The sequence below is a fragment of the Aspergillus eucalypticola genome (genome assembly GCF_003184535.1).
Source record: "Aspergillus eucalypticola CBS 122712 chromosome Unknown BO83scaffold_27, whole genome shotgun sequence".
Lineage (NCBI taxonomy): Eukaryota > Fungi > Ascomycota > Eurotiomycetes > Eurotiales > Aspergillaceae > Aspergillus > Aspergillus eucalypticola.
The window spans coordinates 3850-18123 of NW_020290301.1; the positions used below are offsets into that span (position 1 = coordinate 3850).

General features: G+C 39.3%; 4 protein-coding genes across 4 annotated transcripts; 2 read left to right on the forward strand and 2 right to left on the reverse strand.

The window, feature by feature from the left end:
* Positions 1-3891: 3891 nt before the first annotated feature.
* BO83DRAFT_401868 (MFS transporter) lies at positions 3892-6340 on the reverse strand (the record flags this gene model as incomplete). Its single annotated transcript, XM_025533490.1, has 12 exons — positions 3892-3952; positions 4166-4271; positions 4370-4503; positions 4560-4671; positions 4816-5138; positions 5194-5280; positions 5332-5364; positions 5425-5669; positions 5721-5755; positions 5863-5921; positions 5995-6149; positions 6326-6340. The coding sequence occupies 12 exons, from the start codon at positions 6338-6340 to the stop codon at positions 3892-3894; spliced, it is 1365 nt and encodes a 454-aa protein (XP_025384439.1).
* A 1197-nt stretch (positions 6341-7537) lies between these two features.
* On the forward strand, positions 7538-9781 carry BO83DRAFT_381365 (uncharacterized protein). The gene is made up of 2 exons (XM_025531972.1): positions 7538-7564; positions 7615-9781. The coding sequence occupies exon 2, from the start codon at positions 7622-7624 to the stop codon at positions 9722-9724; it is 2103 nt and encodes a 700-aa protein (XP_025384440.1). The 5' UTR covers positions 7538-7564; positions 7615-7621; the 3' UTR covers positions 9725-9781.
* Positions 9782-11093: 1312 nt separating this feature from the next.
* BO83DRAFT_401869 (MFS transporter) lies at positions 11094-12645 on the reverse strand (the record flags this gene model as incomplete). The annotated part of the gene is made up of 2 exons (XM_025533491.1): positions 11094-11694; positions 11717-12645. The coding sequence occupies 2 exons, from the start codon at positions 12643-12645 to the stop codon at positions 11094-11096; spliced, it is 1530 nt and encodes a 509-aa protein (XP_025384441.1).
* Positions 12646-12826: 181 nt separating this feature from the next.
* BO83DRAFT_453014 (uncharacterized protein) lies at positions 12827-14085 on the forward strand (the record flags this gene model as incomplete). Its single annotated transcript, XM_025536885.1, has 2 exons — positions 12827-12874; positions 13217-14085. 2 exons carry the CDS (start codon positions 12827-12829, stop codon positions 13919-13921), a joined length of 753 nt encoding a protein of 250 aa, XP_025384442.1. The 3' UTR covers positions 13922-14085.
* Positions 14086-14274: the final 189 nt, after the last annotated feature.

Consider the following 14274-nt stretch of genomic DNA (forward strand, 5'->3'; position numbering starts at 1 on the left):
TTTAAATTTTATTTATAATTTTTACTAAATTCTCTGCATCTATGGATTATCTTATAGAAATCAGGAATTATCTGTGAATTTTTATTTAATTCAGTAATTTTTTCAAACCATATCATTGAAAATGTTGGTAAAAGATTTAAAATTAATTCTATATATTATATTATATATATAAAGACTGTTGGATCTCTGATATTTATATTTATTTATATTCAGAATATAAATTTTCCCATGTAGAAATGTGAATTTCAAGGCTTAAGCAGGGTAATATCTGTAATAAATAATATTTTTAAATTAAATTATATTTTCTAGCTTCTATGATAGGTGCTAATTTTTTCTTTAATATTTAGAGAATTTTGTATACATCATTTACATCCAGAATCAATTGTTTGTGGAATTAGAGTAATGAATTATATATAATTAATAAAATTATTAATATTCCAGTAAAAATTATTTAATATTCTTTAAAAAAGATCTCATAATCTTTTATATAATTATAATAAATTTCTTATTCATCAGTTAATAAATTAATTACTGTTTAAGTTATTTACTTAATTTATTAAATTTTTAGTCTATTTAGTTATTTTAGCATTACTGGCTTATCTGTAAGATTAGGATTAATATATTATTATATTTACTTTACTTCAGCCAGGATTCTGATGTTTTTAATCCATGCCGGCTAATTACAGAAGATAATTAACTGGTTAGTAAACTTGTTTATTTCTGTTATTATTATAAATATTTATTAATTAAATCTTTATATGTGTAGACCTTTCAGTAGAGATAGACCACCCTTATAACTATTAAATAATTTCCTGGAATAGAGAAAGATAATAAGAGTCAGATAACTCAGAATTACTAAACTAAATTAGATAGATAATCTGGTATAAAAAAATTTAATATAAAGATAATAATGCCTCTTTTAATTACGTGACCAAAGGAGATACGGTCAGGTCATAATTACAAAATAATAATATAGTCAGATCACGTAATACTAGTCCCAAATAAGAAACTAGATATCAATTCATAAAATATATAAAAATAAGTATAATTAATAAACTTATTAAAAAAAAGCAATCCTACTGCCTAAATCAGAAAAAAATAAATTCTAAGATAGATAATAAATGAATTAGATAACTTAGATAACTTAGAAGACTTGGTCTAAATATTTTAAATAGAAAGATATAGTTTCTATTTATTTTTAATTTACTGCCTGTAGTGAATGAATCTAGGCCAGGGTCATGAATCATCAACAAATAAAGAAATTATAGTCAACTGATCAGAATGACGCAAGAATCACATGTAAAAGAAGGATTATCAGGATTTTAAGAAATAAGCTTAATCTGCTCCGTGAATATTAGGTATTCCATATAATTTTGTATAGGACATGTGATAACTCTGGGTATTCATGGAAACGAGGGTTTTCATATAAATAGACAAGAATTCAATTAGCAAGGTAAAAGTGATTTCTCCAGCCGATATTAAGTATTCTATAGATTTTTTATTTCATGTTATCAATTTCCCGCTGTTCTGAATCAGAAATATATAAGACTATCTCTAATATCCGAGCCAGGTGGCTTGTTCCAGTAAAGAAGGATACTATTTATAATAAAATAATCCAGTTATTATAGTAAAAGTTATCAGGATGATGTATTATAATAGTTATAGAAGTTGTGAGATTATTAATAGCAATTCTATATTATTTTAATATTTATAAGGTATTAATCTCTTTGCAGAGGACTACTGATTTCTTAAGGATCAGTCTATTTTTATGGATATAGGTTATCTTTATTATTATTAGACCAATTTATGGTGTTTAGTGGTTGATTCCTTACATAGTCGACAGGCCTTCTACCCTGACAAGTAGATCCTATCATAATTTTATTTTTATAATATTATTATTTTTATAATTTATTAGTTAGAATATCATGTAATCTCTCTTTTCTTATAACTAACTATAGATAAATATATAGATTATTATATATTAATATTTTTATAATAAATAAAACTTCCTGAAGAAATATAATTTAAATATAATAAATAATATTAAATTATATATATATATAATTTAAGTTTTTTAATATATAAGATAGATAGGACTCTGAGAATCTATATTAAAAATATTAATATATTATTTTATAAAATATTCATTAAAATAATATTTATTATTAAATACTTATTAGAATAATACTTATTAGAGTAATATTTATTATTATAATATTTATTATTATAATACTTAATAGATTTAATTAGACTTAATATTTCTGAAAAAGAGTATTAATCTAATTTAAATTTTTATTATATATATTAATTTAATTAAATTTATGTTATATATATTAATTATATTTAGAAATAAATACTGTTATCTTTAAATACTTATAACTTAACAGAATAATTAATTAGAAGACTGAGAGTTATATTACTATATTTCTTGATTCTAGCACTATCAAATAATACTAATCTTGAACTTGTCAGATATCATTTCACTGTTATCCCGTTGTGAAGATTTGCCTACTAGATTATACTATTAAAGATTATTAGGAGGATACTCTAGGCTGTCTCAGCCGATAAGTTCAATTGCCAGATCTGATAATTTATCTTGACCAGGAGAACTGGCTTTTGGCCTTATCTTTACCAGTTAATAGACTGATGGATGGCGCTCTGCTACTCATGGCATCGTGTGGTTGAAGATAAGATGAAATACATAAACCTTTTAGTTTCCAAGAGTAATGATTATCCACTATAGCTATTAGGATGAAAAGAGAAAAGTAGAAGAGGCAGAAAGGAGAAAGACTGGTTGACCTCATAAAGTTAATGAGTAACACTATATTTGAATTATGCTTTTAAGAACAATATACGAAGTTTGGGCCTAGGGATCGCCCGGAGCGGGATAAGCGTATCGGTCGGAGATATAGATATGACCCGGTAATTTCACTCGGAGTACACGGAAAATTTCAATGGAAATATACCGGCAAATGTTTGGAAAAGTCAACCAAATTCCCCGAATATTACAAAGGTGGTAAACTTAACGGCAATTCTTGCACTGAACTATAGTAGCTCCTTACCACCACCTGGCATGAGACAGATAATTTTCACGGTTTTAGCAGTAGGACCTCACCTTTAATATGATCTCTAAATCTTCTTAATTTTAACAATGTCCATATCTCCCGCTTGCTTTTGCAGCCATGATTGCAACAAATAAGGCCTCGGTTTTTAGGAAAATCGCCGAGGGTTTGCTAGTCCCCGGAGAGCAGCTCCAAAAGACTAATACCAGATTTAACATGACAGAGTACTGGGATGACTCATATATGCACTGCCACGTGGCTTTTTGCTTAATTTGCATAATGAATGATTATTTAAAGTCTTCCAAATATCCTGCTTGTTGTGTATACATCCTTAGAACCATAATCAGGACTGCGCGATGTACCCTCAAAAAAGCAAAACTTGCAAGATAATTTAGACAGGCTATATATACATCTATGTATGTCAGTTTGACTGGTGTATCACTAATGCCCTTGAATTCCAGTATTCTTGTGTTGAAGTAAAAGTAAAGCCAGGAACTCAAATACTCAAATAAGCTTACATTACTATTGAGATAAGCACTGGTGGTGTTCTACTGGTAACTAGCAATAGCTGTCTAATAGCTGTCCAACATTGGAATCTAACTGTTAGTCGATGAAACACTATGACCGTGTTATATTATATATACCTAAGCTACTGACTCACATCATGTTCTCATATTTGTAGCACTTGATTAATTACTTGATCTAAGCCTTCAAAAAATCTAGGAACGGAAGTCTCACTTTCAGGTTGGAGCGATCCAATTGCTTGCTTGGCAGCGTTATCTGTACAAGATTTGACCGACATATTGAAAATGAGAATAGACGCATATCATTACAAATCCGCAAAACGACTCTTCCCTCGAATTTGACTTCCGTACCGAAAAAATATATATCTGTCATTCGTGAGACTCATTAGACATTACATCCTTCATTGCTAATGAATAGCAAGGCAGCATTCGGGGTTGTGCTTGGGTGGCAATCAGTTACAAGTGATGGGTCACAGGTGGCAGAGTCGTGAAGACACGTAAGTCATCTCACCCAACACGTAGGAAGAGGAACAGAGAAGCAAACACCGTACTGGCAAGATGGATTAATTCATAACTTACGGGAAAGGGGCCATGACAAGGGTCAGGAATGCCAACAATGATATTGCCCAGTGATAACCAAGTTTATCATACAATATACCAGAAGTTAGCGCGAGCCTCGCTTTCACTGTAAACCTTGCCATAGGGCTTTTTTCCTCTGATTTAAGGCACCACGAGGACAATATATGGAACGACGCCAAATCAAGTCCAAGAATATAGACCTACTCTGAATCCCAAATAATGGGAAAATTCCACTGAAAGTTGACCGAGTGAAGCTATTTGCAGCTAGAGCACTAGCAGCAAACAATGGATACGCGTCAACTAGAAAGGTAAAGATACCCGAGTAGACGAGAATTGTCCTAAAGATTATGTTAGAAACGAGGGGTAAAGCCAGGCCAAGCGATGTTAATCTTACCCTGCACCAAATACTGCACTTCCGATTATGGGCACAATCCAATGAACATCAGCATAAATTGTCCAAGCAAAAATGAAAAGCCCAGTGGTGACCAATGGCCCACCCAAAATAGCTGTTGCCAACATCAGCAGTTGTTATTCCCATAGTTGACTTCAGAAACATGAATTACCTGGAGGTAGTCACCATTCAGGCTGAAAGTCGTCGAGTTTATTTATGCTTTTTTCATGAGAGCCCTCTAATCGTCGATAATTTTGACGCCAAAACGGGTCAGTTATGATAGTGAGAGCCATACCAACAAGGAGACCGAGGAAGCATAAGCCGCATTGTGACGTTGAAAATGAATAAACATTAGAGGATATCAGCTGGAAGGCCCCGAAAAACAGGTACAAGATCCCGAGAAGAATTGCCGAAATGACGCATAAACTCAAGCACATTTGTTCTATTGTTAGGAGCAGAATGGGACGATACATGGACTGCAGTACCGTCTGTTTCACTGATTTCTGCGATTTTTCGATTGGAGCTTTCCACCTATCATCGCCGGTCTCCTGACGAAGTTTTTCTGCTTTGTGTTTCAAAAGCCTAAATAAATATGTTAGCACTAACACGCAGGCTTGATTTGGACAGGGAAACATACACTGGGTGGTAGGTCTCTGGAATAAGGAAAATGATCGAAACGAGCATAACGCCAGCCCATATTAAGAGTACATAAAAAGTCCAGCGCCTGTAAATAACATCAGCATTCGATTCATCCGAGGACTTCACCAAGACGTACCATGTAGTGTATTGATTGATGAAACCACCAACGCTATAAACAGTATTGATCAGAATAAGGGTAAAGCCATTGCTGATAACGGCACAGACTTACAGTGGACCAATCTCAGGCCCAATGAATGGAGTCGCGGTATAAAGCATCATGGGCAAGGCAAGTTCATGACGGTCAAACAGGTCACCTACAGTGCCACCAGCCACACTCAAAAATGCGCTTCCCGCCAGCCCGTTAAAGAATCGGGATATTATCATGGTCTGGATATTCTTTGCCACTGCGCATGGGATGAGCCATATTACAAAGAAAGTAAATGATACGATGTAGATGTATCTTCGGCCATAAAACTGTCATAGTCACTTAAGTTGATCACATATTGGTAATCCTTGAGAACTTACTTCAGATAAAGGGCTCAAGAACAGAGGGCAAATGCCTAAAATATATGAGTTACTGTAATTGACACTGTCAGCTAGGCACGACTTAACGAACCAAGGCCGCAAACGAAAAGTGATAATCCGAGAGTTGCGATCAATTAAGAACAGTCAAAGTCTTTTATAAGTTGATCATATGTTGTGCTGTACATTGAAGACGTGCAAGATCTGCGGCGCGGTCATTTGTAATCCTCCATAAATTATAAAAATGAGCAAGAGACCAAGGATATATTTCACTTACACGCAAAGGGACCCAAATAAGACAATCATGGTAATTAGCCATCGCCGAAATTTGCTTATATAAATCGGATTCATCTGATCATTTTCTTCCCAGCTCACAGTGAATCCTGCCATTTCATCAGCCGCTTGGCATCTTTCGTTAAATATCTTCGGTTCCTGGTCACACAGTCCATCGTTCAAGGGGAAGCTAGGGCTCGGCAATCCGCAGGTATTTGAACATGGTTTCTGAAGGATTCTCTGATATTCATGCTCATTCATTACAACGGATCTAGAAGCTTTCGATGATCTGTCCATGTAGGAACCTCTATTGGCCTTGCTGACATCTTCCTTACCTTGGAGGGGGCCATCATGGGAACGTGAGCTCAAAGACAACATGTTCATTCGAAATATAACTCTTCAGTCTTCTGTTCTATATTTTCCTTCTTCATTCGCAGTAGTGGTTTCAAAGAACTGATTCGATTTCATTTCTCTTCAACCTCTATTACATTTTATTTGAAATTGTGTGATTGAGAATAACAGTATATTTACACAAGAATTACAGTGAACCATCCACGGAAACTGTCCGGTTTTCATTAATCTAGAACTTTTGGGCTTTAAGTGCCGATGCTCCGGACAGGAATAATGGGTCAGAGGTATCGCTAACTCTTGTGGCTATTGAATTATTAGGGTTTATTCGAGAAAGCTAGGAAGGGCAGCTGCAAGCAGATCAAACAAGAAGCACATGGCTGCAAAAACACGTTATTAACAAAGAGCGTGACTTCGTGTTAACTCCGCGCTTATGTGAACCACCAATTGTGTCAGGGGCTAGGTGGTTATGTGTTTAACCGCCCAACTGATTGTCGCCCAAGTAAGAGCTAGAACCCGTAGCTTTCTTTCTCTCCAACATCTCCATACCTTGGTTTCTCAATTTCGGGCAGGTGTCGAAAAGCCTGTGGATACTTACAGCGCCGATATGAATCAGAATGGCATTGGTCCTATTCTCCTATTCTGTGTCCGGCGGCCATGATCGTAAATAACGCAAGTTCAAGATAAATAGCGCATCGGAGGGTCGGTGACTACAGATACCGATATGTTGCTTCTGCCTCTTCCAGTGTGCGCCGCTTACGTGTCTATAACAATTCACGGAGCAAGATTCTGATCCACTCTACTCCTTCGCGCCTGGGCAATGATAATGACATTATATGTACGTGCAGCTGGTACCATACAATGATTATATTATGTTATAAGCCTTGAGAATGATAATGGTGGATTTATGCAAACCAGGAATTAAACATAGAATGAATATTGTTCATTGGATTACGACTTCCTGGGTCAATATCCTGGATGTCGGCTGATCACGGAAGATCGGCACAATCAGTATGGAGTAGAAACTATGGAGACCAGTACTCCGTAATTGATCGACATCTCTCGGCTTTATCGGTCTTATCTGAACCGAATACTTTAGCTTTGCCGATCATTACGTTTACTTTACTATGATATCGAATACTGCTTTTATACATAAGAGACCGAGAAACTTCACCAGCATTTGGATGCTCGCAGTTACAGCAAAATCATTTTACCTATAGTATAAGGTGAGCATGAAATAGAGAACTCGGCCCCTTTGATTCTAATTAATACATAGTGACAATATGGCAACCGAATTGAATATTAGCGTGATATCTGCGATTCATGGAATCGTGACTGGTAACGAAGCTGTTGTACTGGTATCCGGCACTGAGGGTAATCGTCCAATTCTGAAGCTCAATGACTCCAACAAAAGTGATAGCTTGCAAAGTGTGGATGGAGATACATCTAAGTGGAAGGGTGTGTTGACAGGGTTTACCGTTGGAGTTAACAAGCTTATCGCAAATGAAGCTGGTGATGAAGCTTCTGTCGCTGTTCGGGGCTTTCCTATTGAAGGCCCAGTTTTCAGCGGGCCTCATATCCAGCCGTGGAAATGTACCACTGAGCAGAATGGCCTGGGACCCGCCGTGGATGCATACTGCAATGCTCCGACAGTTACCAAATACTACTATATGGACGTTAAAGCCTCTGACTTCCTGCCTTATGATCAAAATAGTCCTCCAAAACCGGAGCAACTAGCTTACACCACCACCGATGCGGGGGTCACGGTGCCTTACATTATCCGGCACGAGAAGGGAACTGCAAACAGAGGAGTATGGGAGCTTGCTACCCTATATAATCCCCATGAACCATGGACTGCGATCAATCCACAGAAGGGATGGAACCGAAAGCTTTACATTGTTGCGTTTGGAGGGTGGAACCAAAAGTACAGCCAGTCTGTGCTCCAGACCGGCTTGACGCCGGAGTTGAAGTACACGGTATTCATTGACATGGCACTTCGACGCGGGTTCATGGTTGCTCGCTCGACTCAAATGCAATCAAACACCAACTCCGATTCCATTCGCGCCGCTGAGTCCATTTTGATGCTTAAACAGCATGTTATGGTGCATTATGGAGAGATTTTGTACACCTTTGCTTCCGGGCCATCAGGAGCTTCCATCATGCAGCAGATGATTGCCAACCAGTACCCCGGTTTGTTTCAGGGAATTATGCCTCTTTCGAGTGTTCATTCTAGCTGGTACGTTCCTGGGATCTCTATTGAATCCAAGCTTCTGGAACATTATTGGACCAAAACGTCTCCTTCCCTTTGGAAAGATGCTAAGGCACGCCTTGCGGTCGACGGACATCAAGATCATGATATCATGGAGTTCTGGAATACGGTCTTTGGCTCTGAGAAGACGGGAGGTGTGGATCCGACTCAAGGAACAGGGTTAGAGCCTGATCAGACATACAGCCCGCAAACCAACCCGGCTGGTGCCCGGGGCACCCTTCAAGATTACCAGGTAAACTACCTTGGCAGACGTTTGCCTTCTGAATGGAGCCACATGGAGGCAGAGATCAGAAAAGGATTTGCAAACCTTCCATGGGACAACGAAGGTATACAATATGGTCTGAATGCGCTCCTCAATCATCAAATTAGTGTGGAGCAGTTCTTGGACCTCAACGAAAAAGTTGGCGGGGTCGATATCGACGCCAACTTTATCCCGTCTCGAACTGTGGCTAGCTTGGTAGCACTGGAACGTCTCCATCGATGTGGACTGATCAATGATTTTAGCCACTTAGCTGAAATCGCTATCTTAGATATACGTTGTCCAGAACGAGAAGACCCTATCAGAAGCCACACTCAGTTTCATACTTGGGTTTCAAGAACGGGCCTGATTCAGGCCCAAGGTCATGCCGAAAACCAAGCTATTTGGATGTGTCCAGGCTTCCGAACTGTTCAAGGTCCTCCTGAATCAGCCTTTGTGTTGATGGACAGCTGGCTTTCTTCCATCTACAAAGACACCAGTGACCTTTCTTTGGCGGAAAAGATTAGGAAAAATAGACCTTCGAATCTCTCAGATGGACTGTGGACTCCAGATGGAACTTCAATTGGGGATCTGGAAGACATGAACACCACTTATGCAACTTTTGGAGATCCTAGAACTGTGGCTGCCTGCAACAATCCGAAGGCTATGTTCATAGCGAAGCCACAATTGAAGCCGGTAGAGTTGGCGGATTATCCAGGGGTAAAGTTCTCGGAGCTGGAACTTCAGCGATTGAAGCGTATTTTCCCCAATGGGGTGGCTGATTGGGAGAAACCTGGAATTGGACAAACCCAAAGCATACCGTGGCTTTCTTATGAATCAGGTCCCGGGGGAATTCCAATCTCCGTTGACAGGACCTAGGACCTTCATCCCTTATTGATATCACCGGACTTCTACATATTCTCTGTCCCTCTTCACAAGTGTCTGTGTTAGCTGCCCCAGATGTTTGTCAGAGCTGTTCAATATGATATTATCGGTGTTATTTTACTAGAATTTTTAACGTGAGGAAGGAAAGTAGGAATGTATAAAGTAAATATTTATATAAATAAGGATAAGCAGATCACGCGATGGTGATTTAATGATAAACCAGTCAAAGAAAGTACTCTTATGTAATTCTAAATATCATTTGTTTAACATTACCTTTTCTTGTCATAAGTTACTACCATGAGGGATGGCCTAAGTGGTGAAAAGAGCACCTGCTCCCGTGTATATATTACTAGTGTTTACCCAGGAGTCTAAGAGTCCTCAGGTAGCTGCAGAAACTAACAAAATTTAGATCATTTTTTGATGATCTGTTCACAGTTGTTAATCAACAAAAGATCTTATATTTAAGTTGCTTCTATACTTGCTATGAGATAGATGTCAGGTCCTGAATCCATACAACCCTTGCAATATACCATTGCCCATGCTGTGGACAGCCCCTCACGAGGAGTGATTAGTAAGGAATATTACATGACCCAAAGGCCCCTCACGGATAGGAGTATCCGCGAGAAGAAGTAACACTTAGAGATATTAGTAATAATATCCTATAGGAAATACAACCCTATGATTATACTTCATGATAGGTTTGATCTCTTCACACTACCTAATAATACATCCAACCTTACAAAAAGAAGAAGGAGTATCTGTAGTATTATAATTTATATTATAAATAGATAAAATAATAATATTAGTTACTATCTAACTAGGATCCCTAACATGAGGAGGGGGAAGAAGGATAGGATAAATATATAAGATAAATAAGATAAGTAAGCTATATGATGGAGGACAAACAAGATAAACCAGCCAAAGAAGACAACATTACGTGACCCCAGATGTTGCTTGCATCACAATGTTCTTACGCGCTATTCTTCACCTCTTGTTATATGATTTTGTTGACATGATATCAGCTTTTCTGGATATAGTAACAGATTAATTTACAAGATAGCCAGCTCTACCACCTCTTGTTTGCTTATGTATATATTACCTTTAAGCCTTTTCACACGGTTAAAAGACCTATAGATAGCCCTTTATTTTTCTTACATAATGTCATGTCTCTTTTATTTCCAAGATAAACAGATTCAACGTCCTAAGAATCAATGTTATCTTGATATCTTTCTTAGTCCTTATGTTCCTAGCTGGTTTTCTATCTTCTCCTAGAATACCAACCCCATTGATATATACAGCTAGATTGCTTGGACTTCATACATGGTCTCCTAGCAAATTTTGTTGCTATGCACCATTTCCATGGCTAGACCTCTAATTGCTCGCCTGTCTGGGTTGCTTTTGTGCCTGTTATCATTCCACCAAATGATTTTACCAGATATATCAAGCTGACCGCAACTCCCAAGCCACCCAGACCGATACCCATATAATTGGCGCCGCGATACCCCTTCAGCGTATTCTGGGAGTCTAAGCCGCCATTGTTGACATGAACCTCGACGGTACCGGCAAATCCAAGCCCAAGCGATATACTATAGTTGACTATAGTGGTGACAAAAGAGGCTGCTACTCCTTGATGTTTACTGCCAACCGCATCAGAAAGGATAATAGTCGCTGCAGGGAATGACATATCCATGCCCCAGGGCATAACCAGAAGCGAAACAAAGGTAAGGGCCCAGTAGGTTTGATCAGCAGGTGCTATTGCCGCAAGTATGTTTCCAAGGGTGAATGCAAGCATTGCAAGCGACATAATCCACCCGGGATGGAGTCTGCTCATCAAGGCACCGGTTGTGAAGGCTGCCAATATTCCTACCGGTGCAACGGGTGAAAACTGGGCTACACTGAGTAGCGGCGACAGAGCGCGAATGTTCTCAAGAAATTGCCAAAAGTAGTAAAGCCAAATGCCGAAGCTTGCGCAGCCGCAAGCTACACATGCAAGAATAAATAAATGATACATCCACATTAAGGGCGTCGAAGGGAATAAGAGGTTTTGGCGAGAATCTCGTCTCGACAATGAAAAAAGCCAATAAAAAGAGGAAGCCGACAATCAGGACAATGTAGACGTAAGGTTGCTCCCAGCCTACAACTGGGGCTTGGTTCCAGGCAAGATTGACCAAAACAAGTCCAGTTATTCCTAGTACAGAGCCAATGAGATCGAGTTCCTTGACAATTCTCATGATTTCCATTCCATGAACGGGAGAATATGCTGCTGGAATAACAAATACCCCAATAATGGCAAGTAATAAACAATATATAGCCATTGACCAAAAGGTCCACGGCCACCAGCAAAGCTGGGAAATTATCGCAGCGAAAACGGCCCCAAGTAAGGCTCCATTAGGAGCCATGGCACTGAATAATGCAAAGACCATGTGTTTCTTCTTTCCTGGTGGATATGCAGCACCCAACAATGCAAGTCCATTTGTAAGTAACATCGCTGGTCCTAGTCCCTGCAGTGTACGAGCGGAAATGAAAAGAACATGGTTTGAGTAGACACTGAGGCCTGCTACCATTGACCAGACTGTGAACCATATAAAGCCCAGGATATAGACTGTACGGTAGCCAAACAAATCACCACAACGGCCGAAGAAGAGAATGAAAGTGCCGACTGTGAGGGAATAGCCGGCGATGAGCCAGCTTAGAACTACTGGATTGGTGATAGAGAAGGAATCACCGATGATAGTCAACGGGGAAAGGCATGCACCCAGCGCAACCTGGGTCATAAATTGAGACATGCATATTACTGTCACAAATAGGACTTCTTGTATAGGCGGAAAAAGGGTCACAGTTTCGCGAATTGAATTGGTTCTAGTCAACTGCACTTGAAGCGCAGTAGGGTTCTCTGTCTCTTCATCCGTGTCCATGGTCGGCTTAAATTCGTTGATAAGGTATGTTAATTTGTTTATGTGAAAGACTGTTTTTCAGTATAAAAAAAAGCTGGCTGCTTGAGAAAGCAATATAAGCTGAGATGAATAGCTTTTTACAGTCTTCAAAGTCTTATGTGTGGTTAGAAATGCTTTTAGAAAGCCCGTCAGACCCATTTTAATGGCACCCGAACCGGGCAAGTCCGGTCGTACTAACTGCTGCAAAGGGGTACAGCTATTTCCTTGTAACGCAATAGTAATACAGGCAGTCGGACGATGCGGGTGCTTAATAAGCGGAATAATCTCTTTTTAAACACCCGATCCCTCTCGTCCTGACGGCGTTCGGACATTACAAGCCCATCCTACACTAGACCATCCCAGTCAGGAGAAATATGGCCCAACTAGCCCAGATTTCAGGTAATGATCGTCGCAACGATTCCATCACCTTGTGTATAAGTAGTTACATGATGTACATAGAGAAGGCAGGGAGTATCCTTCTTACTTAGCCATTTCACTTTCACTATCTTATATTCCAATCTTGAGCTCTCTACATTTTATCCTGTCCTCCGAGATATTGCAATTCCCGAAAGAATTTTCTATTGGTGTGACTTCCGGGCCTTCTACTGTCGGTTCGACTGAGCTGTACGAGTTAAATTTTGCCCGACGAGCGTTACGTCTCGTGAAAGAGCGATTGGGAATTGCCCATATCGAGAAGCTGTTACAGCCGGATATTGAAGAAGGCAATGCCTTTTGGCAGGCAATCATCGCAAAGAATACGACGGGGCAGTTTAAACCCTCGTGTATCAATATGTCGGTGAACGGATTGTCTCCAGACGAATTTGTGAAGCGGTTCCACCTCCGCTGCGCGAAAAGAATTCCTGATATGCTTGCTGCTGAGCCGGAGCACTGGGTGGTGACTTCGGATGCTGAAAACAATCAAATGGCCATTAAAAATTTGGGGCCCTGGATCACCCGGCTCTACATCAAATTTGGCCCTCCATCAATGCCCTGGCAACAGAAGGATCTGCGCGAGGATTTTCCCTTCAGAATATGCGGCCACGCAGAGAGTGACGAAGGGGTACCTTTAGCCTACATCCTCCATCAACTGAAGCCGCATAATGTTGGAGTGGGGTTTGACGCGAGGTTTTGCATATATTTCCCTGCTTCTGCACCGGATGAAATATTTGAACAGCACCGACAGCATCTCCTTGTTGAGTTCACCAACTGGACCCGCCATTGCTACACTGAGCTGAAAGAGGACAATGTTCAGGTGTGAATAGAATGAGATGATAACTTTGTTTTCACATCAATTCTATTGATGTTTGGTTACACCAAAATGGTAGGATGTGGGGGAAAGGATGCAGGGCGCAGAATAGGTGTGGACCGCTGCCTGATATTGTTCTATGTAACTAAGTCTTGTTCGATAATAGCCAAATATTTCTGACATTATTTAAATTCGGCAAATGTCCTTACGTTGTAGAAGGTAGATAATAACAGAGTCATGCATAAATCAATTCTGATGTATATATGATGCTCAAGTCTTTGATGTAAATAGCGCTGGATTATCTTTATTACAGTGACAAGTTTTTGGGCGCTATATCACAGCTCAAGGAGATAGGCCATTGCAGC

Bases quoted from the DNA above. Each gene is read 5' to 3' on its own strand.
- BO83DRAFT_381365 (XM_025531972.1), top strand. From the start codon at position 7,622: ATGGCAACCGAATTGAATATTAGCGTGATATCTGCGATTCATGGAATC.